This window comes from Zeus faber (assembly GCF_960531495.2).
Source record: "Zeus faber genome assembly, chromosome: 12".
Classification (NCBI taxonomy): domain Eukaryota; kingdom Metazoa; phylum Chordata; class Actinopteri; order Zeiformes; family Zeidae; genus Zeus; species Zeus faber.
In genome coordinates this window covers 10,621,999-10,648,257 of record NC_137196.1, presented here as the reverse complement: position 1 = coordinate 10,648,257, position 26,259 = coordinate 10,621,999, and the positions used below count along the sequence as shown (strand labels likewise).

At 46.7% G+C, this 26,259-nt stretch overlaps 2 protein-coding genes across 2 annotated transcripts; one reads left to right on the top strand and one right to left on the bottom strand.

Moving 5' to 3' along the window:
- Positions 1 to 456: 456 nt before the first annotated feature.
- lingo3b (leucine rich repeat and Ig domain containing 3b) lies at positions 457 to 2,536 on the top strand (the record flags this gene model as incomplete). The annotated part of the gene is made up of 3 exons (XM_080011453.1): positions 457 to 1,008; positions 1,129 to 1,872; positions 1,967 to 2,536. 3 exons carry the CDS (start codon positions 457 to 459, stop codon positions 2,534 to 2,536), a joined length of 1,866 nt encoding a protein of 621 aa, XP_079867579.1.
- Positions 2,537 to 16,187: 13,651 nt separating this feature from the next.
- onecut3b (one cut homeobox 3b) lies at positions 16,188 to 26,000 on the bottom strand (the record flags this gene model as incomplete). Its single annotated transcript, XM_080011054.1, has 2 exons — positions 16,188 to 16,579; positions 24,875 to 26,000. 2 exons carry the CDS (start codon positions 25,998 to 26,000, stop codon positions 16,188 to 16,190), a joined length of 1,518 nt encoding a protein of 505 aa, XP_079867180.1.
- Positions 26,001 to 26,259: the final 259 nt, after the last annotated feature.

The following is a 26,259-nucleotide window of genomic DNA, read 5'->3' as shown; positions in this document are numbered from 1 at the left end:
CTATACTGTAGTTAAATTTTTTATTATTATCATTATAATTATTTTATTATTATTATTATTATTATTATTATTATTATTATTAATATTATTATTATTATCATCATTATTATTGTTATTATAATTACTGTATTATTATATTTAAGATGTTTTAGGTCAAATATATACTATATACTAAGACAAACATTTGACTAATTGACGCTAGATGTGAACCGTACGTAACTGTTCCGTCTTACAGTACATACAAATTCAACTTACAGACAGACTGAAAAACTGAACTCTTTCGTAACCCGGGATTGACAGAACTTGTGAGGCTCCAAACCTATCCTTGATTTCTCATCTTGCATTAAATCCTAATCCTCCTCTCCTCTTCCTCATCATATTCCTTTTCCGTCTTTTGGCAGGTGTATGGTGCACTGACCCTGCCTGGGATAGGCTAGGAGTCAGGGGACCAGGGTCATGATCGGCTCCCCTGGTCCAGGCGGGTGTGCCTTGGTGCCACGGCTGAGGTTGTGGCGATGGCTGATTGCGTCTTTCATGATCACCGCCACCCTGATGCTGCCGGAAAACAGCCTGGCGTGCCCTCCGAGGTGCGAGTGCTCGGCTCAGCTGCGCTCGGTGTCGTGCCAGCGGCGGCGTCTCACGAACATCCCGGAGGGCATCCCCACGGAGACGCGACTCCTGGATCTCAGCAGGAACCGGCTCCGTTGGGTCCAGGCGGGCGACCTGGCGCCTTACCCGCGGCTGGAAGAGGTCGACCTCAGCGAAAATCTAATCGGCACATTGGAGCCCAATGCCTTCGCCAACCTCCAGAGTCTCAAGGTGCTGAAGCTGCGGGGGAACCAATTGAAGCTGGTGCCCATGGGGGCTTTCGCCAAGTTAGGGAACCTGACCAGCCTCGACCTGAGCGAGAACAAGATGGTGATTTTGTTGGACTACACCTTCCAGGACCTGAGGAGCCTTAAACATCTGGAGGTGGGAGACAACGACCTTGTCTACATTTCCCACAAGGTAAACTCATCACCGCTCCTACTGTTTTAACAATATATCATTGAGGAAAACAAAGTGTTACTTATTCAAATACTAATGCATCTGTGAATCTTAAGGTCATCTGTTTCTGTGATTTTCCAGGCATTCTCAGGCCTGCTGGGTCTGGAGGACCTGATGATAGAGCGCTGCAATCTGACATCCATCTCCGGCCAGACGCTGTCCTACCTCCGTAGCCTGGTCACCCTACGCCTACGCCACCTCAGCATCACCGCTCTGGAGGACCAGAACTTTCGCAAGCTCTCTAACCTGCGAGGTCTGGAGATCGACAACTGGCCATACTTAGAGTACGTCTCCCCACTCAGCTTCCAGGGCTTGGACCTCCGCTGGCTCTTCATCACAAACACCAACATCACCTCGGTCCCCTCCGCCGCCTTCAAGAACCTGGTGCACCTCACCCACCTCAACCTGTCCTACAACCCCATCACCACGCTGGAGTCATGGGCCTTCAAGGACCTGCTGAGGTTGAAAGAGCTGATCATGGTGAACACGGGGCTGGCGACGGTGGATCCCCACGCCCTGGGAGGCCTCCGGCAGATTCGGGTCCTGAACTTCTCCTCCAACGATCTGCAAACATTGGAAGAGGGCTCCTTCCACTCTGTCAACAGCCTCGAGACCCTCAGAGTGGACGGAAACCCCCTGCTGTGCGACTGCCGTTTGTTGTGGATCCTGCAGAGACGCAAGACCCTCAACTTTGACGGCAGAGTACCGGTGTGTGCCGGACCGGTGGAGGTGCAGGGGAACAGCCTCAGCACCTTCACCGACTCGGCACTCTTCGATCACTTCACATGCCAGAAACCCAAGATCCGCAACCGCAAGATGCAGCAGGTAATGAGCAAGATTAAATAGCCATCACAAATTCTTCTTCCTTCCCAGACTTACCTCGTTGAATGTCTATGCTCCTTCTGTCCATGTCCTGCAGGTGGTTGCTCGTGAGGGCCAGCCTGTCAGCTTCGTGTGTCGCGCCGAAGGAGAACCCGCACCCGCCATAGTCTGGATTTCCCCCCAGCGGCGGCGGATCACGGCCAAGATGTCCGGGCGCATCACCGTTCTCCCTAGTGGCACCCTGGAGATCCGCTATGCCCAGCTAACCGACAGTGGGACTTACATCTGCATCGCCAGCAACGCTGGCGGCAACGACACCTACTTCGCCACGCTCACGGTCCGAGGCCAGCCACTGGATGCCGCCTCGGCCTTCTTCCTCAATCGCTCGCTGTACAGCAGCGAGTTCCTCAACGACACAAACCTGAACAGTACGCGCGTTTTCCTCAAGTTCACCCTGGACCTGACCACCATTCTGGTCTCCACAGCCATGGGCTGCATCACCTTCCTGGGGGTGGTCCTCTTCTGTTTCCTGCTGTTGTTCGTGTGGAGCCGGGGACGCGGCCAACGCAAGAACAACTTCACAGTAGAGTACTCTTTCCGGAAGTCAGAGCCTGTGACCGGGGGCACCACGGGAGGGGCCAGGAAGTTCAATATGAAAATGATATGAAACAACGCAGCCAGGGGTCCCTCGGGGGAGGCATGAGCACGTCCCAAAAACGTGTTTGACAACAACAAGCACATACAGCTGCTGACTCGCAAATATCAATCACCAGTAAACAAGTAGCACGCGTTTACGCTTTGATTCGTTCGACCCTTGTAAACATGAGCCATGACTGGACAATAACTAAATTACCCTGATTGCACTGCCTCTCCTGCTTTTATTCAGCTTGTGGTAAGAATTGTACAGAAGGATAATGATAAGAAGCAATACAGATTTATTTTTTTAATAGCTGCTTTATTGTTATTTAACCTGATAAGTATAATATAATTTAAGAATCATAGTATATATTGTAAGTTTATAATTTGGCATGTTTACTGGGCTGTGTAATGTGGGTAGTCATATCTCTGTCATTCACAGTAACGAAGAAGCAAGTAGGACATTCAATTTGATTGAATTTCCCCTATTCAAAGCCCGCAGGGGGTTTGCAAAGATGCTTTTAGAGATTGAGAGATTGACTACCCAGAAAAAGCATCCACAGCCTTGCTTTTCCTTCCTAAATTTATTTTTGCAAAAAAAAAATGGAGAATTGTTATTTAGAGTTGAGTTGTATACCATTAAGTTAAATCAGTTGAATAAATGGAGTTTGGATATTGTTTCAATAGTATATTCACTGTCTGGCTATATCAACTCAGACCACGGCTGAATGGTGAAGAGAGTTGCGAAGGGTCAAACTCAAAATTTCATTGGCATACCCACTACGGTTTGCTGAAGAAAACCATTAAAACGTCAATGATCGTTACTGGTACATTAAATTGGAAATCATTCATCAATTTGGGGATCTAGAATACATTTGAAAAAGTGAAAAAATCAGATTGGCCTATTTCACAACGAGACTTTGCGACGAGGTGAGTTGTATGAGTTTGGGACGAGCGCACTGACCAAGATCAGCCACGGCCGCCTATCTCCCAAAGGGGTTTGGTTAGGAAGTCAAGCCCACCGGAGATGGGCTGCCTGGTAACCATAGTAACCAACACAGGAGAGCGAGAGAGAGAGAGAGATAGAGAGAGAGAGAGAGAGAGAGAGAGAGAGAGAGAGAGCAGGGGGTGCCGGGGTTGGCTGTGGGAGTGGGAGTGGGGGCTTCTGGGTAGAGGAGGAAGGGGAAGAAGAGAGAGCACCACCAATGTGACCTCTGCTTTCCAAGCCTCCCGCCATAAGCCCCCTTGACGTACCCCTTCCTCCGCCCGCTTCTGGGTGGTGGTGCAAGGGGTTTTACCCCTCCCACACTCCCTCCCGCCCCTGCGCCGCCCACCCCCACTCCCACTACTGCTGTGTTGGTTTCTAAAACCTGACCTTCACAGGGCTGTTGGGGGGAACAGCCTGGAGAGTCAGGACTCACTCAGAGGCACAGGGTAGTGGCGCAGGATCCATAGTAAAAGCAAAAAATATGCACACATATACCACGTACCCTCCATACCCACAAGCAGACGCGATCCTTAAATAATATTATAGATGACACCAACTTTAAATTCCGAAGGGAAGTCCAAGAAAACACATACAACGTTATATCTCAGCATTATCTCAGGATGCGGTTTTACAGCTTTCCTGCGGAAGAATAACCAACAGTGCGTAGAAAAGTGCCACTGTTTACGTTGTACGACATTCCAGCAATATTGTTTGTAGAAAGTAAAACAGGAACTCATTTTCAGAATAGCCAGGTACGTTTTTCTACTAAGCCATAGTTTCAGCACTTAGATGTGTATGTCTTTAGTTTTTCTATCGTGGGTGTTGCATGATTCAGTGATATAATGGTTATTGCCGCTGCCATATTGCAAGCTGTCATAATGAGCATAAAACCATCTGCTGTCGTAAGGCTACCACGCTGTAAATGATACCCAAACTCACACACACACACACACACCTACAGTACATCGATGTATATTTAACATAAAGCAATATCTCCATGGAGGATTAGTGCAATCGGCGAAAGGTCACGCACACAAACACACACACCCGAGTCGCCACACACACACATCGCTGCCGCCCTATCCTCTGTCTCTGAGACGGTCGGTGTGCGAATGTCTCTGCCCCCCTAGCCCAGTGCATCCCCCCACCCGCCCCACCCCCCAACCCCCACCCCCACTGGGTCCTCCTTTTGGGAGGGGTCCCTGGCTGGAGACCGAGGAGTTTTGATGTAAATGCAGTCGTGTTAACCCTACCCACGCCATGTGCATTGTGTGTAGTGGAGAGTACTGTGGTGATTTCCTCTCGAGTGTTTCCGTCGTCGCTTGGGTGTCTCCCCCTCCCTCCTTTGATTTCATCGGTTGATGCTTCTTCATCAAAACCCTTCCACCTGTTCTAACCCCCCCCCCCGCCCTCCACCCCCCCACCCCAACAAAAAAAGCCCACTGCAGCAACGCTCTGTTCTCAGCACCTACTGTAATGGTATTCCTGTACACTGTGTCTGTGTGTGTGTGTGTGTGTGTGTGTGTGTGTGTGTGTGTGTGTGTGTGTGTGTGTGTGTGTGTCTATGTGTGTGTGTGTGTGTGTGTGTGTGTGTGTGAGAGTGTTTGTTTTACTCCTCTTGTGAGGACTGGCCTCTGATTTGAGTATTTTTTTGTTTCAGAAGCGCACCAGAAACATGAGTCCTCATTTACTAGGTTTGTTTATTCGGACCTCACTTTGATGCCAGTTCAAGAATGTGTGTGTGTGTGTGCGTGTGTGTGTGTGTGTGTGTGTGTGTGTGTGTGTGTGTGTGTGTGTGTGTGTGTGTGTGTGTGTGTGTGATTGTGTGCGCATACATGCCAGTGTGCTGCTGTTTGACATACAGTGTAATATGGGCAAGTGCCCGTTTAAACCAAACAATCCAAAGGGAACTTGCAATATTGGACCACTATTTTTTTGTATTATTTGGAAAAGTTTACAAGAGAATTAACAGTGTTTAAGGAATTTCAACTGCGGGATCTCACGTCCGATTCTCTCCAAATAACAATAAATCTGCGCCTTCCGTGTGAAGATGAACAGCCAAAGACTCTGTTTAATGTTAATGAGGCTCTATCGAAATAGGCAAATAACTTGGCTGGCCTGCATTTTTTGTTTAACTTTGTTTTGTTTTCCGAGGGCCATCTTTGGCTCTCGTTCTGGAGAACAGTACACGTTGCCTCGGCGGACGCTTCCTCTCCCTCGGCCCATCCTTTCGCTCTTCCATTCCCCCCACATTACTTATTCTTAATGGATAAAAAAAGGTTTAGAAGACAGTGCGAATGTTTTTCAGTGATTATCGTTGCTTTATTGTGTAAACATCATCCCAAATGTAAGAGTAGAGAGTGTGTTGGTGTGAGGATGTGTTTAATTTTGTCACCCTTCCATCTCCTTCCTTCCTTCCTTCCTCCCTTCCTTCCTTCCCGTGTCCTAATCTTTTGCAGAACATTGTTGTCCCCTTGTTCACAGTATTAGGTTGGAATATGGTTGTGTGGTAGTAGACACGTGTTTTGTGTGGTCAGTGAAAATCGGTGTTGTGTTTTGATTCATCGCTCTGGGTGACAGCATTGAGCGTGGAGCAGTGCCTGAGGAGAACAGCTGAGGAGAGACGAGAGAAAGGGGTGACCCAGGTTCCCAAGTTAAAAAAAAAAAGAAAAAAAAAAGAAAAAACATTGGTTCCCCACTCCACACCCCAAACCCCACCCACCCATCTATCGCTCTGGAATCCAATCTGGGTGTTGTGGAAAAGTAACCTTCCAGACTGTGTGCACTTTCCCTGTCCAGGTGTCCTTTTTCCGAATCACGTGGAAACCGTTGCATGGGAGAAAAGTGAGAGCAGTGCTGAAATACTGTGACTGTACATTTCTGAAACGCCGCCACTTCGTCTCTCTGTGCATTCGAGTCGTTGTGATGAAGTCCCTCTCGTTCAAATAATTGATGCCACTGTGCATCGCTGGTCAGGGTTTGAAATAAGCACTCCAACATCCTCAATTCCTTCAAAATGATAAACCTAACGCTCTTTGCCACAGCTCCTGTCTCTAGCTGTCTTCCCTCACGGTTGTCGTTTCTCAAATATTTGCGGAACATTTCAGTGTGACCAAGCCTTGTATATTGGTGCCTCTCCTTAAAGAAACATGGCTTCCAATGTCCCTCTGTACAGCAAAGAGACTATGGATGTTTGCAGACATCAGTGGAGCCGCGTGTGATTCATCCGGTCTTGTGTTTGTGACTCTTGGTGAAAGTAGGCTGAGCACTCCCCCTACTCCCCTCTCCCTTCTCCGGTTTGCCCTTGCCCGGGGTTGGCGTAGCATAGTCTCGGCGCCCCATTTACCACAGCCGTACACTGTGAAGTATTCGGGTACCTTCTGCTCGGGGACCCCTCAGAAATCTCACGAGGAAAAATACAATACACCCAAAATAACACAACCCAGAGACGCTGATAATCACGGCATCATTGCTAGACAAATCTGAATAATTCATCTTGTGATGTCTAGCCTTGTTTTCTTTCTATCGCTGGTTAGGGAAAGCGACGAGGCTTTGCCCTCGGTACCCAGGGTATTGACTTGATTCTGTTCATCAGACGCGAAACATTGCCGCTTTCAGATGTTTGCTTATTTGGACAGAGGCAAGTAGAACAGACAGATATTTTAACCTCCCCTCTGACACTGAGCATTAGCATTGCCCTCGGCCACAGTCAATTTCACTTGTCCTTCCCAGTAGATGAATCCATCTCTAACCCCGTATTATACAGCTGCATTTTTTTTATTGGATTCAATTTGAATTATCAGAGCTGAGAGGAGCAGTAATGCAATATTGGAAGAGCGCGACAGGCTAATTTGATGATCAATTGGCTTATTACCCCAAATTGCCACAATGTGCTTTTGCGATACGCATCCAGGAGGTAGCCTTCATTTCAACATCTAAGTCCATAAAATGTACAAATATTGACCTTGCAGTTTTACATTTTGTTACTATCATTATATAAGAAGCAAAATCGGAAGAAATGATTAGTGTCTGTCTGGACGTACTAACCTGTTATGCTAATCACCATCACATAAATGTCATTCATTTATTCAGAATAAATTGCTCCGGAGACATTATCAGCACCCTGGAGAGTGGATGTGCTTAATCCTAACCTTGACCAGAGCCCAGCAAGAGTACCGCACGCTGTGTGGAAACACTGACCTCTAGTGGTCAAAATCTGCAACAGCGGGGTTTCACAGCATTGGTACAGTGTATTGCTCACCAATATTTCCAAATATTTGGAACCCACAATGCATTGCAATCAAATAAGTTTATCTCACCACTTCCACAGAGAGCGTATTGACTGTTAGCACAATGATATTCAGTGGTTCGCTGATTTTTACTATAGCCATAGCGGGCCTCCTACTCACCTCTGGATGTCTGATTTAGTTTGAGGTCTGGGAGACAACTGTGGAGTCATCAAGAGGGGAAAGGCATGCATCTGATTTGAAGTGTAACTATATAACGACTCCATTCGATGGGGATTGTAGATATTTTCGAGACGGTGATAGCTGTTTTTTTGGGGGGGAATCCTCATTGGCATCATTGCCACTGTCAAAACCATCTTAAGGTGTGATGTTATTCTCCTTGCCAGGTACATGACATGGGCCTACACGAGTATTTGTTGGCAAGTGATCGCTTCGACTTCACAGAAGAAAAAAAAAAACGGCGTTCCTTTCCTTGTGATTTTAGCAGGTATAATCTATGCATGCCTTTTATACACAGTGATCGGTTCTGGCCACAACTCTCACCTACATTTGTACAGAGAGCGACGGGTGCCATTGCCGCTGGCTGTGGGACTGCAGGGTTAGACCCAAACTCCTGTAAAGACTCCTGTGAAGTGCTTTAAGTGCCAGTGAGCGCTGCAAAGGCATCAAATAAAGCAAGTGAGCAACAAAAGCACAGATTAAATCACTTTGATGGTTTTCACCTCGAATTGGAGAACTCTAACCAGACCAATTCACAAATGCGTATAAGTCTGGAATCTCTCCGTTCATTTTCAATTTCCAAGGGGCGTTACCAACGGGCGCTGACCAAAATGTCTCTGGACACAATTGAATAGCTTACAACCAATCAGAGCAAGGAACGTGTGATGTAACGCTGAACGAGTGAGTTTGTACATTCAACTTTTACTAAATCCTGTCGGACGTACGGCAAACTGTCACGATAGCGGATTCAACAGACCGTTCCACATCAGCGGCAGCCATCTTGGTAAGGTGCCGTTCCACATCAGCGGCGGCCTTTTGGTAAGGAGCATCAACAGCTCTCCTCTACATCGTCATCGTATCAAACCTGCCCAATATTAGATAAACGGTTGTGATTTGCCCCACCCTGGCAATGTCGAGTGGAAATGTGTGTGAATGGGAGGGTGGCCCAGACGTATTTTGCAGCAAATGAAACATAAGCTGCAGATTGGTCTGGTTCCCAGGCTAGGAGCGCTCCGTCTGTCTATTTGGAGTCATGGTAGTTTTTACAAAGTTAGATATCCACACACACACACACACACACACACACACACACACACACGCACACATACACACACACACACATGCACAATCACACACAACAAGAGATGTTTGGATGTGTAAGTTCTAGTAATAGGAATTGATAGTCCAAGCAGCACCGTGGGACTGATGAATGCTGGATGGGAATGGGATTTATTAATGGCACGGTTTCATTGATCTCTCGTGAACCTTGTTACCCACTCGTGCGGCAGAATCCCTGTGGAGTGGGAGAGGTGTGACGTCACGGAGGGCCCAGACCTGGTCGGCACTCATTCCTAGGTTTCCACTTCGCCGTGAATCTTTTTTTTTTTTTTTCCTTTAAACGAGATGGTGCCAGAGTTTTTACTATTCCAGGTCTGGGTGGATGTGACATGTTTTAACCTCTCCCACTTTTCACAAGAATTGGTCAATGATGGGTCCGTGTTGATTGGAACACTAAATTGACAAAGTAAACAAAACAATCTATCTATCTATCTATCTATCTATCTATCTATCTATCTATCTATCTATCTATCTATCTATCTTTATTCTCTCTTTCTCTCTCTACTGTATCTTTCCTCTTCTTACTCTGGCACCACACTCGTTAGAATTATGGGACATTTATATTTATCTATTCAAGCTTTGGATGCTGATGCAAATAATTATTATCTTATTATATTATTGATTACTGCAGAAACCTAGGAATGAGTGCTGGCCACTCCAATGAAACACTGGCCCATAATACCAGACTGCTGTTTTTGAGACATGTGTATGGTGGATAATGTCACTTGATTATTATTACTGGTTCATGAAAGACTTTTCTTTTATAATAAGTAAAAAAAAAATGAGTCTGACGTTTACTGGTCATCGAAACTTCAGACTACACCTTTAAAGAAAATTGCATTTACAGTATCCAACTGGTTCAGTCCTTAGTTTTTGAGAAAAAACATGTACATATTAGAGTTTAGCCATATCATGTCATCTAATCTGTTGACCTTCTTGCCATGTCTGACAGAGAAAATGACTGTTGACCTGTAAATACTGTAGGTAGAGTAATATTGAATAAAGTCTCTGCTTCTTCTCTCCAGGGCTCACTGGTTTCATGCTAGGTCCCATGGCTGCTTGGTTTCAAATGAAGGATATGTTAATACTGTATTTGTCTATAATAAAAAAAAAAACATATGGGTACTTTTTTTTAATTCTATGTATGTTTTATAAAACTGTCCGTCTTGTAAAAAAATCATCATAAAAGCATGTTGCTATTCTGTCAAAAGGCTATTTTCTCTTGTTATTATTGCGTTCTTTGTTGCCTCACGGTGAAATGTTATTATACAGTATGATAACCACAAATGCATGCGCACTAAGCAGCAACCACCCACCCCCACAAGCTGCAGTTCCACGAAACGCCACTAGGTGACAGAAGTGCACCTCGGTGTGAGACCACATCACAAAAATGGAAGATGAGTCAATGTGAGTGGAAAAATAGGAATAGACAGTTCTTTCATCCAATTCCTTGTTTCTTTATTTGTATAGTCAAGACACACAGTTTACCCATACTGGTTTCCACTTGGCGTATTCTTTTGCCTCAAGGTTCTGATTCTCTGCCTATCCGCAGCGTTGGCAGACCCGCAATGACCAACAGCCTCGCCGTGTGAGACCAAGACAGAAGATTCGATCTCTGTGAGATTATAAACCCATTTGCTCTGACTCTGTTTTTTTGTACATAAATATGGTGATAACTGTGCGTGTGTTCCTGTGTGTGTGCATGCGTATCTGTGTGTGTGTGTGTGTGTGTGTGTGTGTGTGTGTCTCTCTCTCTCTCCGTGTATCCGTGTGTGTATATGACCACTGAATCAAAGCAGTATGTGTGCAGGCATTTATAAGCACGTTTGATTAGATGTCCACTTAACAAGTCAGATCCTCCCCCCTCCTCCTTTAATCCTCGGTGCCTTGACCTATACCGTAAAGGTCATTCTGAAAAGGTTAAAGGTAAGGAAGGAGAGCGGAGGGGGAAGAAGCAAACAATGGGAGCAGAGAGCCATCCTTCCTCTCCCCCCTTCAGCAGATCTGCTGTCCAGTCAGTTTCTCCCCGCCCCGCCCAGTACCTATCTCTCTCTCTCTCTCTCGCGCTCTCTCTCCCTCTGTAATTCTCTCTCTTTGTTTATTCCTCCTCCATATGTGAAATTGATTGTCTTCTACCATCACAAAGACACTTGGTTCTGATTGATTGAATGGTGCAGGGAAAGAACATTGTCACTGGGGGGGGGGGGGGGGGGGGGATTCCCGAGCTCTGACATCCATCTAAAGGAAAAATCAAAAAGCCAAGCTGCTCCAGTGGCCCGGATGTAACATTTTGCTTGTTTTGTATGTTTTCCTTTGAGATGTCTGTTTGCTTTCGACAAGAATATATTGTTTGTCAGCCTGGGAGGAGGACGTCCAAAAACACGCGTTCGGCGTTGGTCTTACAGTAAAAGGCGCTGGGGAAAACACGGACGAAATCAAAGAAACCAGAACGTGCACACCCACCCACACACACACACACACACACACACACACACACACACACACACACACTCAGACAAAACGCACACTCAGACAAAACGCACACAACGGCGTGGTATAAAATAAGGAGCGGGCTGCAATGTTGACATAATATGGAGAACAAACAAACAAACAAACAAAAAAACAAACAAAATCTCCAATTTTCCAAGCAAAGGGGACTGAGAGCTTACAATAAACACACCTCAGCGCTAGGTAAAGGAAACTGACAAGACCATACAGATACAAATAAACATTTCACACACACAAAAAAAAACAAAGAAAAAAAACAGACAGAAAGGACAATAAACAGATCCCTCGGAAGCTGAGGCCCAGTGCTCGTGGGGTTTGTGTTTCCCTCTCCTCCGCCGGTTAGAGGTACAGTTCATCCTGCAGTTTCTATACAGATATATAGTATCCATGCATAAAATAATCACTCATCCCACCCCTGGTGATAGAGGTGCTTTGGTTTGTTATACTTTTTAATATGGGAGTCACTTTAGCACACATAGGAGACAATCATCTAATCCAAAATAAGATGAAGGCGATGGAGAACAGAATTCTTTTCCAATGTCCTTGCTCAGGTCCTCAGGATTCCTTCACGCCCTGCATGTTGACACGTGTGACATTTCACATTTGACCACATGCCAACACATGAAAATATGTCTTTTTGGAACAAATTGCATGTAAAACCCCATGGATGGTGTCAACTGGTGCATCTTCAAATAAAAAAAAACCCTAACCCAAACTCATGTGCATCACCAAACCCTTCTAATGCCCGCCATGATGTTCACTGACTTATTTTTTTAATCAAGCACGTAAAAAAAGACATTGTGCAAACAATAAATAACCCTCCCGAAGGATGTCAAATAATTACACCGCTCACAATATTCACACTCTTAGAAAACAATTCGACAAAAGAAAATAAATAAATTAATAAATTAATAAATTAATAAATAAATAAAAACATAGATTAGTATTAAGTCGTGACTTAATGCCACCGTCATTGCTAAACATTGTCATTATTGACTCATTATATAGCCTTTACATAAGATTTGAGGTATATCGAGATGAATTGTCTACATACTGCCCGCCAAAATTGTGATGCTACCCTGGACTGAGGGACCAGTGAAGAGGGTTTGGGTGCGCGGAGCAAACACTGTAAACACCGTGGTCGCTGATTGGTCACTGATTGGGTAATAGCTCGGCCAATGGTAGAACGGGAACATGTAAACAGTCAACAAACACACACACGCACGCGCGCTACACTTCGATTGCAAATTTCACAAAAATACAGTGTGTGTGTGTGTGTGTGTGTGTGTGGGTACGTGTGCCCGTGCGTGGGTATGTGTGTATGTGTGTGTGTCTGTGTGTCTGTGTGTGTGTGTGTGTGTGTGTGTGTGTGTGTGTGTGTATGTGTCTGTGCGCGGGTGTGTGTGTGTGTGCGTGTGTGTGTGTGTGTGTGTGTGTGTGTGTGTGTTTGAGAGCTATGTGGAGGGTAAAGCCAACTTGTAAAAGAGTTGAATGATGCGGTAAACATTCTCATCCAAAAATGGTCATACAAAACAAAAGCTATTTCGATTAAAATCAAAGTAGCTTTTGCGTCATGACCGAAACCTTCGCAATGTTGGGCCCCTTTCCACTCAGTGTGGCCGCCCTTCACCTTTACAGTACACCTTTACCTCTACAGTTTCATGGTGCGTGCCTGTGTGCGTGTGCGTGTGCAAGTGTGTGTGTGCAAGTGCATATAAGGTCTTAAAGGATAATACAACAAAAGGACAATCCACCAGCATTAATAGGACATGGGGATCATCGGACATTTGGTGTCCTCGTAATTGCTCTCCCTATGATTTAGTGTACTCATAAAAAGCCTTCAATGCGGTTTTAAAGTTTGATTAACATATTTTTTATGCATCTCCTGATTTACTCTGATCTACTCATGATTTCAAAAATGTCCCAGTGCCGGTGGGGTTTAAAGCTCCATAATCCCAATGTCTCTTGTCTTTAAAGGTTTGTTCTACATGTTCCTATAAACCACCTGTGTGCATCTATGTGTGTGTGTGTGTGTGTGTGTGTGTGTGTGTGTGCGTGTGCGTGTGCGTGTGTGTGTGTGTGTGTGTGCATGCGCGCGCGTGCATGTGTGTGCGTTCAGAGCAGCCCATCCCATGGTTGAAGGAAAAAGGCACTCAACTCTCTCTACATAACAATGCTATGTAGTCTGACTGCTCTGTGTGCACGTAGGCATGCGTGCTGTGTGTGTGTGTGTGTGTGCGTGTGCGCACGCGCGCGTGTGTGTGTGCGTGTGAGTGTGCGTGTATGCGTGCATGAGTGTGAGTGTGTGTGCGTGTGCGGGGTTCTGTGTGTGTGTGTGCGTACTCCTGTGTGTGTCCCAGTCCAGTGTGAGCACGGCAGGCTGAAGTATCTTTGGTATCTGTGGCTGTGTCCCAGTCCATGCTATTCTGTGAGGTAGCCACACACGTGATGCGCTCCGTCGTTCCTTCACCAACTCTCTCTGATTTGGGATTTTGAAAAGATCACAAAACATCATCCGATGAAAACCCCACAAATCCTTCCGCTGAAAGCCCCCCGACCCGGGAGCCACATGGGTGTGGGCTGGGGGTGTGTGGGGTCTTATCACTTGCTCTTATCACCTGTCTGCACCTTTCTGGCCCCCTGTCTGCATCTCCCGTCTAATATGATTATCTCCCGCTAGAAGACGCTACACAAACAAGTGGCTTTGCCCAAACCAAAGAGAAAAGGAATGTGGCGGTTTCCATGGTAACCAAAAAAATTTGTATCATCATTGCACTCGCCCCCACGCAAATGCTCCGCCCCGTTTTTTTTTTTTTTCGTTTTTGTTTTTGCTTTGTCTTTTTTTTCTCAAGCCCTCTCGGCGGAGGAAACGCAGTCCACTGTTCCGGTCCCAAGGGTCAAAGGTCAGAGGGCACACGGCGATGGAGATCCTCGCCGGTCACACTACAGAGAGTTCTTCCGCTGTACTTCTGTTGCACAGGTTTATTCACAAATGTGCACAGTCCGCCGCCCCCGTGGCATCCCTTTTCTTCCTCTGTGCATAGGATCAGTCTGTGACGTGTTGATTTGTTTTTTTTTGTTGTTGTTGTTTATTTTTTGGTTTACGCTTTTTGGTTCTTTATTTTTCTTCTTGCTTTTGAGTGTTTTGTATTTGTACAAGTTTTGTTCGACAAGGTGCTTCTTTTCATACAGTTTCAGCACGACAGAGCACAATAGTCACAAAAGAGAAACCATGTGTCTATGGTGCTAGAATTACCCGCATCAATATTAAAGAGGAAAAAATAAGAAGGGTGTCAGGGAAATACAAGGCAATAGAGTGGGGATGGGGGATAGATTGATAGAGAGAGAGCAAGAGAGAGAGAGACAGAGAGAGAGAGAGAGAGAGAGACTTGAAAGGGTTATTTACAGATACCTTTTGGTGTTTTAAAGCACCCGCAGGTCAGATCAACAAAGTGGTCTTTTCTGAGGTATGGAAATGGCCGGCGTGCCTCTAGTGCTTGCAGTGTGACGGTACGATGACACGGGCCGGACACAGTGGGAGTGGGGAGTGGGGTTGGTGGGTGGTGGAAGGCAGAGTGGGCCTGCGCCTGTTCTCTCTGATTATCATAAAGAGGCAAACATCATTGGCACTCATTGGGATCCTGTATATTGTGACATTTCAACCTCTGTGTTTGGCCACTAGAACAGGGCAGCCCCCCTCGCCTCCAGCCTGGATGCTACACTCTGTAACCTGGAGTGCACCGTCCCAGTTTGATTGTTCCTCTATTTATTTTATTTTTTATTTTTTATTTTTACTTTTTACCTGAAATAACCTCTCAAAGCGGCTACACTGTCCACTACAACGACCAAAAGCCGTCCGCAGAAAGATGCGCGCTGCGAAGGCTTGAATTCAAAATACAAATCAAAAGGTGGGGGTTGAGTGGACAATAACGCCCTGGCTAATTCCTCGCCTCCGATGTGGTTGTGTGTTTATGTATACGTATATTTATGTCAGCAGTACATTATTTTTTTTTTTGTTGTTGTTTAGAAAATATACCGTCCCCCAGGGCTGGGTGTGTAGAGCTGGACAAAGCGATAGAGATCTGAGTTCTTTCTAATGTTCACTCAGCGAAGGGGATGTTGTGAATGTTTTTGGGGGGTGATGGACTGTGGGTGGCGCTGCTACTCTGGCGTGGAATGTGCGAGAGCTGTACACTACAGGGGGATGGAAAAGCTCGGGGGGGGGGGGGGGGGGATGCAGAGTTGTGCGGGAGGATGGAAGGCTAATGGAATCTCCCAAAGCAAACCACAATAAATGTTTATTGGCCTTTGTTTGCAGCTTAGTTCTTTGGGTGGGTGCTTCTTTGGTGTGGGCTCCTCATTTCCCCAACTCATAAACCCGACATCAATGTGGGCGATTGCATCTAATTTCAAGGTGATCTTTGGCTTGAATAGGATTATTATTTCTTTTTTAATGTAGATTGGAAGTACGATCCTGAACTAAAAAAAAAAAAAAAAAAAAGATCGGGGCCATTTGATTCATCGCCACAAAGTCACGGGGCAGTCACGGGGGACCAGGTGAAGACCTCCAGCTTCTCCGTCTTCTCCACTCCCCACGGTCCTCAGGCCTTGGAGAAGGCGGTCACGGAGGAGGTGCAGGGCTGAATGGGTGAGGAGTTGTTGTTGTTGTTGTTGTTGTTGTTGTTGTTGTTGTTGTTTTCGTGGGAGTTGTGCCCGTGGCCGTGCGCCCCGTGGCCGTGCGCCCCGTGGCCCTGCTCCTCCGCGGTCCAGCGGTCGTGGCAGCGGCGGCGTGAGTTCATGAAGAAGTTGGAGACGGTGGAGAGCTCCAGGCCCAGCTGCTGGGAGATTGTGAGCTGCATCTCCTTGGAGGGCCGCCGGTTCTCCCGGAAGATGGCGACCAGGGTGCGGCGCTGCAGGTCGGTGAAGACCAGCCGCTGCTTCTTGGGCAGCTGGTTGCGCTCCCGTCCCTGGTCCTGCTCCTTGCGTTTACATGCTGCAGGAGGCGGGTGGGTGGGAGGGGGGGGGGGTCAAAGGGGAAAGGAGGGGAGAGGGTGATGATAATTTAATTTAGACCGAGATGTTCGCTGATGCGGAGCTTTTGCAAGCGATGCATTTCGCAAATCTTGTAAACACAAATCTAGAAAACCATAGCGGCGTCGCGGCGGCACAGCAGAACACATCAGATGCAGATATTGGCTAGAATAAACATTTTATCACAAAAGCCTGACGATTCAACCAACATTTAAAATGACGCAAACAGCAGGCTACGCAAACATGAAAATAAAAAGGAGGAGTTGCTCTTCAGTCTCTGGGAAATGGGAGTGGGGGATTCAAGCATATGGTGAATGAAAATAGAATGGATGCATCGGTTTGTGTGGGTCTCAGGCTTATAATGAATGTAGCCTATAGGGGGTGGAATTGTCAGATCTATAGGAAGGGCAAAAATGAGAGATGGACGAATTAAAATGTAGATCGTATGGGGATGGAGAATGAAGTGCTTGGGCAAATAAAGAGTTGATATAAAAGTCAGGGGGAAAACAATAATAACAGGACTTCGGTGTAGGTCTGCAGGCCAGCTCATATCAATGCCAGGTGGCGCCGTGTAGGTATTAGTCCGAATTCAACGTCTTCCTGGGCGCCAAAGCCCAAACTGGGGTGATTATTGGTGCGGTATATCTAAAAGAATTGGTCGAGCCATATATTTAACTCGCGCTCTATGCCCGTGCTTCAATACGCGGCAGGAGGCTGGGGTTGTGGAGACTGGAGAGAGTCTGTTCTGTTCTGTTGCCCTAAAAAGCTGCAATCATCGATTTTCCGCGGTTTTCTCCAGAACACGTGGTCCAGTAATCAGGGCTCCCTTCCCCACCCGATCGATCCTCATCGATCCGCGAGACCGAGGTGTGTGTGTGTGTGTGTGTGTGTGTGTGTGTGTGTGTGTGTGTGTGTGTGTGTGTGTGTGTGTGTGTGTGTGTGCGTGCGTGTGTGGTTTTGTGTGTGTGTGTGTGTGTGTGTGTGTGTGTGTGTGTGTGTGCGTGCGTGCGTGCGTGCGTGCGTGCGTGCGAGCGTGCGTGCGTGGCGCGCGCGTCTTTTCACGACGGGGTGTGTGGCGCGGGTCGGGGGCGCGCTTGTGACAGACAGCTAGAGAATAAATTGTTTGTCTCTCTGGAAGAACAAAAGAGCGGTGCTGAGAGATGGATGGAGGAGGACAAAGGAATGTCTCTCATAACACATCACTGACCGAGACCTGCGGGGAAATACCAGAAAACATGGTCAGAGACGGTTCGATCTGGCGCAGCGACTAGAGAATCATAGAAGTTTTCTCCTGAATGTGTGAAGGAGGTGAAGGGGACAAGCAGAAGAAAAAGAGGAGAATGTTAAAGGAGGGAGAGAAGGAATAAGGATGGATGTGGACTGCAGTGGGGGGTATGCAAATGATTGATGACTTTGCATCAGGTTTAGACAACAGCAGTAAACAAATTTGACTGTGAAAGGAGATCAATGTGTGCGCGCGCGTGTGTGTGTGTGTGTGTGCGTGCGTGCGTGCGTGTGTGTGTGTGTGTGTGTGTGTGTGCGTCTGCGTGTGTTTTTGTTTAAATGTCCGCTTCTCTCCCTATTTTGCTGTTAACACAACATACGGAGACTCGAAAACCGTTGCTGGAGGCGCGGTGCTAAGCGGTCGCTTTCACCGGCTAAATTTCTCCGACTGTTTGCCTCTTGTTGTTCTCAATTGTTTTAATTTGCCTCCAGATTGATACTCCCTATATTGATTGATCCGAACTTCAGAACCATTTCATGGAACGTTTATTCAATTGGTTTAGCCCAGCCATGCCAGAATCTCCTCCCGGCACTCTAAGTGCTGTCTCAAACCAAACTCAATACCCTCTAATGTAATGACTGAATGCTAGTGCTAATATAGTGATAATTTAATATGTAATGCCTGTTTTCAAACAACTTGTGCCACTGGCCATTCCGCAATGCCAACACCATTCTCGTTCGCCTGCATTAGCTCGGATGGAAGTCCCGAGTGCAGAAACTGCTCCGCGTTGCGACAAGACGAGCCCGGCCGCCGTACGAGCGAGCGGGGCCCAGGAGTGAGCGCAAAGGACGCGGCTCTGGTGGGAAGACACCGCGGATAATCAATAGGCGCACTCCAAATGAGACTCTTTTGGCCTTCTGAAAAATCCCCTTCCATATCAACGAAGAGGACCACGGGGAGAGCGGAGAGGCGGCCGCTCATTAAAGCAGCATCTCTTGGGACAAGGACCCAACAGTTAGAGGCCACCCTTCGTTGCCTCATTAGCCGAAACGGGCTTTTCTCCGAAAAGACGTCGGCGAAACCCCAGCGGTCCTCGAGCGGCACTTCGCCGCGTCCTCTCGCTTCTTCCACGCGCGCCCTGGTACCGCCGACGCTGACGGCGTGAGGCGTCTGCCGGCACGTTGTAAGGTGTCGATCTTGTCGAAGATGAAGAGGTTGAATACTACATTTCCACGGACTCTGAGCACCGGCCCTGGCGGCGTTTTCTGCAGCGATGCCTCCGAAGCCTGTAGCCCGGTTCTGATGTTAACGGGCACACGAGGGCGGCAGTATGATAATGTCGATAATGTGCTCTCGGACTAGATGGCGGTTTTAGTTGTCGTCACGAGCAATGCAGTTAAAGGATGTATTTCCCCGCCCATAGAGGCTGCGTTAAAGTGAAGATATGACATTGCCTGACCTTCATAGGCTGCCCTAGCTCTTCTGACCAATGCCTCTACCTGCTTGCTCATAACATCCACATTATTAATGATATTGAACATGTCTTGTGTGCAAATAACTTACGGAAGCACCGATAGTCATCCGCAAAACATCATCAAACATCTACGTCGAGGTATTCTTCAAAAATAAAGATTTTGTCGACATCGCCCAGCACCAGTTTGTAGCCTTGACTTAGGCGTGTCTGCGTTGAGAGTATTACTTAATAATAAAACAGAATATGTACGGTTATGGCTCGAGGCCCTTGAAGCCTATTTTGAGTCGGGCAACAGTACGATTCATATTTCATGTTTTATTTAACTACTGCCATGATCACTAATAGTCAATGACTAATCGATGCTTTGTGCTGTGTGTTCCCCAGCGCTTGAGCTCGAATAACATCGAGTAGGGCCCCTGATAAGAATACGATTTCATATGTAGACACTCTGTCTCATTTGTGTGGACAGATGGAGCTCGGGAGCCGGTTACATGAACCCCTTGATGGAAGCTCTGAGCCCCCCCGAAGCAATGATTCTCAACTTGTATATCAAGGACCCTCGATTTGATGAGGCCATGGATTCTGTCTGTGCGACTCCAATCTGAAAAAAATATATTTTTTATTATCAGATATGATTTTGTCCAAAATTCCATATCTTGTACGGAGACAGTGACAGTGAAACTGTAATCAAAACAGTCATCGCTGTGCCTTTTCTAACGGTGCTCACATCTTGTCAATGCAACAACGGTGAAGTTAAGCTATTAAATCGTTTTGCTTGTGGGGCCCCTTGAAGGACCCCGGACCCCACGTTGAGAACCGATGCCCCTAAAAATTGGCGTGGATGTAACATATTATGAAACCATGTGAGAAGGAGCGAAAGAGCTGCCATGGGGTGTATCCCTCAAAATGATGCAGGCTAAATCAAAAATTAACACAACACACCCCACTCATTCATGTGTGTGTGTGTGTGCGCGCGCGCGCGTGTGTGCGTGTGTGCGTGTGTGTGTGTGTGTGTGTGTGTGTGTGTGTGTGTGTGTGTGTGTGTCTGTGCGTGTGTGTGTGTGTGTGTGTGTGTGTGTGTGTGTGTGTGTGTGTGTGTGTGTGTGTGAATGAGGGGCAGACGGTGAACTGACCGCACCGTGCTGCTAGTGGACGCCTGGACAGACCGAGCCGGTCGTGCTTTGTGTGCGGTGAGACGGGCCCTCTCCCGCACTGGACGGACTACTGCAGACGAGAAACACTTTGGTCAATCACTCTTTGCCAAACCTTTTCGGACTATCGATCCAATTGATCAATTTATATGCAAGGCTGTGAAATAGACGCTCGATTCCTCACAAAGATAAGCGGTTAACCGTCACCCGATTGTGCAAATGGGCTCCTGTAATTGATTTGAAATGGATTTGTTTTATTTGAATTCTTTGTTTATTTGTCAAACGCAAATCCTTTTTGTTGCACTTTTTTGTTGAATCAAATGATTAGTGGTTAAGACCTGGCGTTAGTTTACAAACAAGATGTTTTTTTTTTTATTCTATGATTTTTTTTTTTCTAAGAGTTTGAAAAAAGAGACTGCCGCGCAAGCAAGCGTGTGTTGTAAGATGTCCAAGACCACGATTTTAATATTATAAGAGGAGGTAAAAAAAAAAAAAACAACACAAAATGTAAAACGATAAAAGTTGGAAATCATTTAAAACACAAATGGGAATGTTCAAAAAATGAAATAAATTCATTTGAACTAATGCATTCCCCAAATCAGTGTTTGGGTTATTTCGGTGTTTGTTTGGGATATTTGGCCTATATCTGTAATGCAAGAAAGGATTCTTGAATTGATCGTTTTTCAAAGCAGCTCTGAGAATTATAACAGGGTTTCTTGCGAGGGTGTGTAAACTATTTGTTCTTGGCACAATTATCTCCAATATTTTTTTGAATTTTATAGCACTTTATTTTGATTGATTTTTGCTTATTTGTAGTTTTGGTTCTCAGTATTTTTTTAACTTATTTTGACGTGCGTATGTGGCCTATGACATGCGTATGTCATAGGCCTATGTGAAATAACGTTTCAAAATGGCATGCAAGAAAACACCTTTCTTTCTTTCTTTCTTTCTTTCTTTCTTTCTTTCTTTCTTCCTTTCTTTCTTTCATTTGAATGTGTATTTGTCTGTCTAAATAAACAAGATTGGATACGATCATAATTTAGGATCTCACGTGAATAAGCGTCACCGACACGTACGGGCACACACATAAGTACACGCACACACACGTACACACACACGCGCGCGCGCGCACACACACACACACACACACACACACACACACACACACACACACACACACACACACAGACACTCTCTAAGTATAAGGCCGAAGAAATTAAGAAATGAATCAGTTTTACGTTCGTTCAGGTTATGCCAAGGTTATCTAAATGAGCTTTGTTTTACTTTCTTTTTGTTTATTATCATGATTGTTATTTTTATTATCACTGTTGTTGATGCTGTTGTTATTGTTATTACTGACCGCCAAGACTGTCATAAATCCTCCTGTTTGTCATTAAAAAGTCAGTTTTGCAAACTGTAATTATTCAGAGATTTATAAGTCATTCTTAATCTGGACTATTCCATATTATGAGGGTTAGATTTCAGGTCACAACTGCACTTTACTTTCTGCATTATGCTATTGTGTTCCTGCAATGAAGGCTATTGGACTGGCAAGCACAGAGATCACCAGCACAGAGAGCTCTGAAATGGAGTAAGAGGCAGCAGGCTTAGCATCTGTTCTGCTGATGCTGGTACAGAGCCAGTGGAAGTGAAAGGAGGGAGAATGGGAGTAGTGAGAAAGGGAGGAGGCAGAGGGAAAGAGGGAAAGAGAGAGAGAGAATGAGTGAGAGAGAGAGAATGAGGGAGCCGAAGAGAGCAGAGGAGAGAAAATCAATACCGATTCAGAGCGAGTCAGATAAGCCTGAACAATGTATAGTGCAGACACACTATATAACCAAGTCACACACACATGTGGATGCGAGCACATACACAATTTCACCAGCACACGGGTGCACACTTAGTACGATGTGCTCCCCTCATAAAGATGCATTACAAACCCCATAAAGTATGGCAACCTTTCAAATCAAATGACATCACAACCTTGGATTGCTTTGAGGATTCGCTGACATGAGCAGAAACCGGTCATTACAAGGGCTCTTTAGGCATCTGGGTGTCCTGGTGCTCTTTGTCTTCCCTGAACCTCCTAATGTAAGGCGTTTTATGTAAGCCATCCCATCCTAGGTCTTTCACTCAAACCAATTAATATCATCATCAAGAAACATTCAGTAGGGACAACATGTGCTCTAATACTGCTTGAGCATTAGTACCGTCCTATGTGTAGAACAAATCCCATTGACTCTGTGTTATCTGTGGTATTGATGCATGGGTCAGGTGTGGGCGTTTGGGATGTAAGGAGCACCGTCGGACTCTTGGTGAGGATCTCTCCCATAACCACACTAACGCACTCCAGCACGTGTCAGGTAGTGAAACTATAGCGTATGGTGCCGGACTGTTAACCACAGATTTGACTTTGCTTACCCAGAAGATGCTGTTACAAGTGCTAACACCACCGCTCACAGCCTCTCTCTTGCCCCCCCCACCCCCCATCTCCCTTACTTATCAATTATTAAGGCCGGTATTGATCCTTTCACTACCCTGCCTCTATCTGGCTGTTCACACAAAGCCCAAACCTGCCAGCCCTCCCACGATCAATGGCTTCTCCGGGCTCTCCCATGCTCTTTTTCCACATTTCAGTTTTGTTTACTTTCATTTTCACTTTGTTGGACTCAGGGAAGTTTTCTACTCGATCATTTTTTTCCCATTTAAATTCATCGTGAAAAGGGGAAATGAGGGATGTTATAGATTGGTATTAATCTTTCATGGAAAAGCGAGTGATGGTGAAGAAGCTATACTTAAGGCAGGGTTGGCAAGAAAGCGCAGAGACAAGACAAAGGGCTATGCATTCGACTTCAGGAAGCAGCTCTCCTTCTGCTGGTATGCCTGCATGGCTACCTTTGTTTGTGTTTTCTTGCTCAAATACTATTTATTATCTCGCTTGTTGCCATGCTTACCATTGGATGATTAGTTACATTAGTCATATGCTGCAGAGAAAGAAGAAAGGAGGGAGAAGAAGAGAAGCAGTGAGAAGGAAAGAACAAGTGAGTGGGTGAGAGGGGGGGGGGGGAGAGAGAGAAAGAAGGAAAAAGAGAACGACTGTGAGAGCCAGGGGTAGAAAGTAAAAAGGGGTTAGTGGAGGGAAACGGCCATATTGATCTCCTCTGTGCAAAGCCAGGCAAACAGAGAAAAGACAGGGCTACACTATAAACCCTGTCTATCTATCTATCTATCTATCTATCTTATCTATCTATCTATCTATCTATCTATCTATCTATCTATCTATCTATCTATCTATCTATCTATCTATCTATCTATCTATCTATCTATCTATCTATCTATCTATCTATCTATCTATCTATCGGTCTGTCTGTCTGTCTGTCTGTCTGTCTGTCTGTCTGTCTATCGATCTATCCATTCATCCATCTATTTTTAATTAAAGAAACAGATTTATCTCAAATGATCTGGCTACATTTGTAATCCCTGTAATCAATATCGCTCATTCCCTTTCAGATTCCCAATAAGATTTCTTTAATTGCTGTACTATAGCCAAGCAATATCATAATCAATGTTCCAAGAGCTTATATCTTTTTTTTAATTGAATGAATATGTATTTATTATAGACGTATATAATTATATATTTTGCCCATCTTCTTTTTATGGGGGGGGGGGCGGGGGCGACCCGCAGCTAAAGCACAAACCAATAATGAATTTGAACAAACCGTGTCTTTGTTCTAAATTTAGAGCTTTTACTACAGAGCACTAAATGAAAAGCCAGAGAGGCCGTGCGGTTATTGCGTCTTTCAGCCCCGATAGGAGTATCGATCCCTGTGCCACATTTAAACGGGAGAGTGGGAACTGGCGTATTGATCAGGCAGCCAGGGGTCACACGCCCCGCTGGCGCGCCCCCCTCTCTCCAACTAGTTGGCCTAGTAGCCTCCATGTCTGTTTATAGCCGGACCGGAGGAGAGGGCCGAGAGGGGAGGAGGGGGAGATCATGAAGGGAGGGCCCCAAACTTGAAGGTATTTTGTTCCTCTACAGTCAAAAAATGAGCTTTGCAAATATACATACCACCATACTTTTCCTTGATATGTCGAAATAATAATAATATAATTGTCATGATATTCTTTTATTTTTATCCATTTAGAATAGCCTCGTCAATATTTGTTTTAATTTGAATGAACATTTACTACATTTCAACACCTTTCTTTGACAGATGAAACCAGACGCTGGCCTCTGCGCCTGTCATCCGCCAGTCGAGATCTGTCCGTGGTGCTGAATCCTTTAAATACCGATGTGCGCTGTGGTTTATTTTGATATAATATTTATCATTCATTACAGAAACAAAAAAAATTATAATAATTAAATGTCCTTGCACCCTGCTTATTTTCAAAGACCAAAATGACACTCACCAGCTAACCGCAGAGCAGACATACGCTGAAACTCGGGCTCCTGTAGCCACTTCCACATCCTCCTGAACGTCTCCCGGCCGGACTTGAGTTTACTCCAGGGCTTCGGGTTCCGCAGCAGGTCCGACAGGGTTCCTTGGGAACGGCAGAGGATCCTCTGGGCGAAAATGGCCTGGGGGATCGAGTACCGCTTCAACTCGGCCGTTATCCTCTGCGCCACCTCCTTCGTGTTTATCTCCTCCGCCTGGATGCCCGACCCGGCGCCCTGGCCGGCCCCGGCGCCGTGCCTCTCCCGGTCCCCCAGCATCACCGCCCCGTTCGCCTGGGAATGGAGGTGACCGTGCGGGTGGTGGTGCATGCCGTTCAGGTTGGAGATCATGCCGTGGCCGTGGCCGTGGCCGTGGCCGTGGCCGCCTAAACTCCTGGCCAAGTGCTCGTGGTCGCTCCGGGACAACATGGAGGCGTGGGGCTCGAACCCGGACACGGGCGAGAGCATCTTGCTCTCGGCGGAGAGGTGCGCGCCGGGGCCGTAGGCGGAGAGCGGCTGCTGGGAGTTGTGTAAAGACCCGAGCCCGTTGGACAGCGGCGAGAGCGAGCCGTGACCCATCCCGGACACGGACATCTCTTTGGGGTAGTGGCCGTACAGGTTCCCCATGGAGGCGAGCCCGCGGTGGTCGTCCCGCATCAGCGTGAAGCTCCCGCTGACGTTCCCGGCGGAGAGCCGCTGATGCGCGGCGGCGGCGTGGTGGTGGTGGGGGTGCGGGTGCGGGTGCGGGTGGTGAAACTTCTCAGACACCGTGGAGATGGGAGGCAGGTGCTGCAGCGGGGTGAGGGTGGTGTACGTGTTGCTGAGGCTCATCCCGGACTCGCACATGCTGATGGACGGGTGAAGGTGACCGGACAGCGCGGAGGGGTCCGCTCGGTAATCCCCGGCGGAGCCCTCCAGGATGGATGCCATGCTGGACACCATGGCGGACCGCGCCGCTCCGTTGGCGTGCGACACCAGGTTCCGGTGCGAGGAGCCGGGCGACTGCGACGGCCGCGCGTGCGGGGCGCTCATCAGGTCCCCCGGCTGCAGGTGCGAGGAGACGCCGTGGATGTTCCCGAGGTTCTCCATTGTGAGTTCCATGGCTGGAGAAAAAAATATATACGCGATCCCCCCAATCCCACCCTCCCGCCCTCACACCGCTCTGCCTCCCCCCTCTCACGCACAGGTACACGCGGTGTCTCTTACCTCCCAGCCCTCATGGAGCAATAATATTTCCAAATGCTGTCACCGTTATAGTCCATTGATTGAAAAGAAAAAAAAAAGCCGGTTCGCGTGAAATTGTCTCATTCCAAATGGTCTTCCCATCCGCGGTCCTGTGGACGTGAGCTCTCGCGGGCTG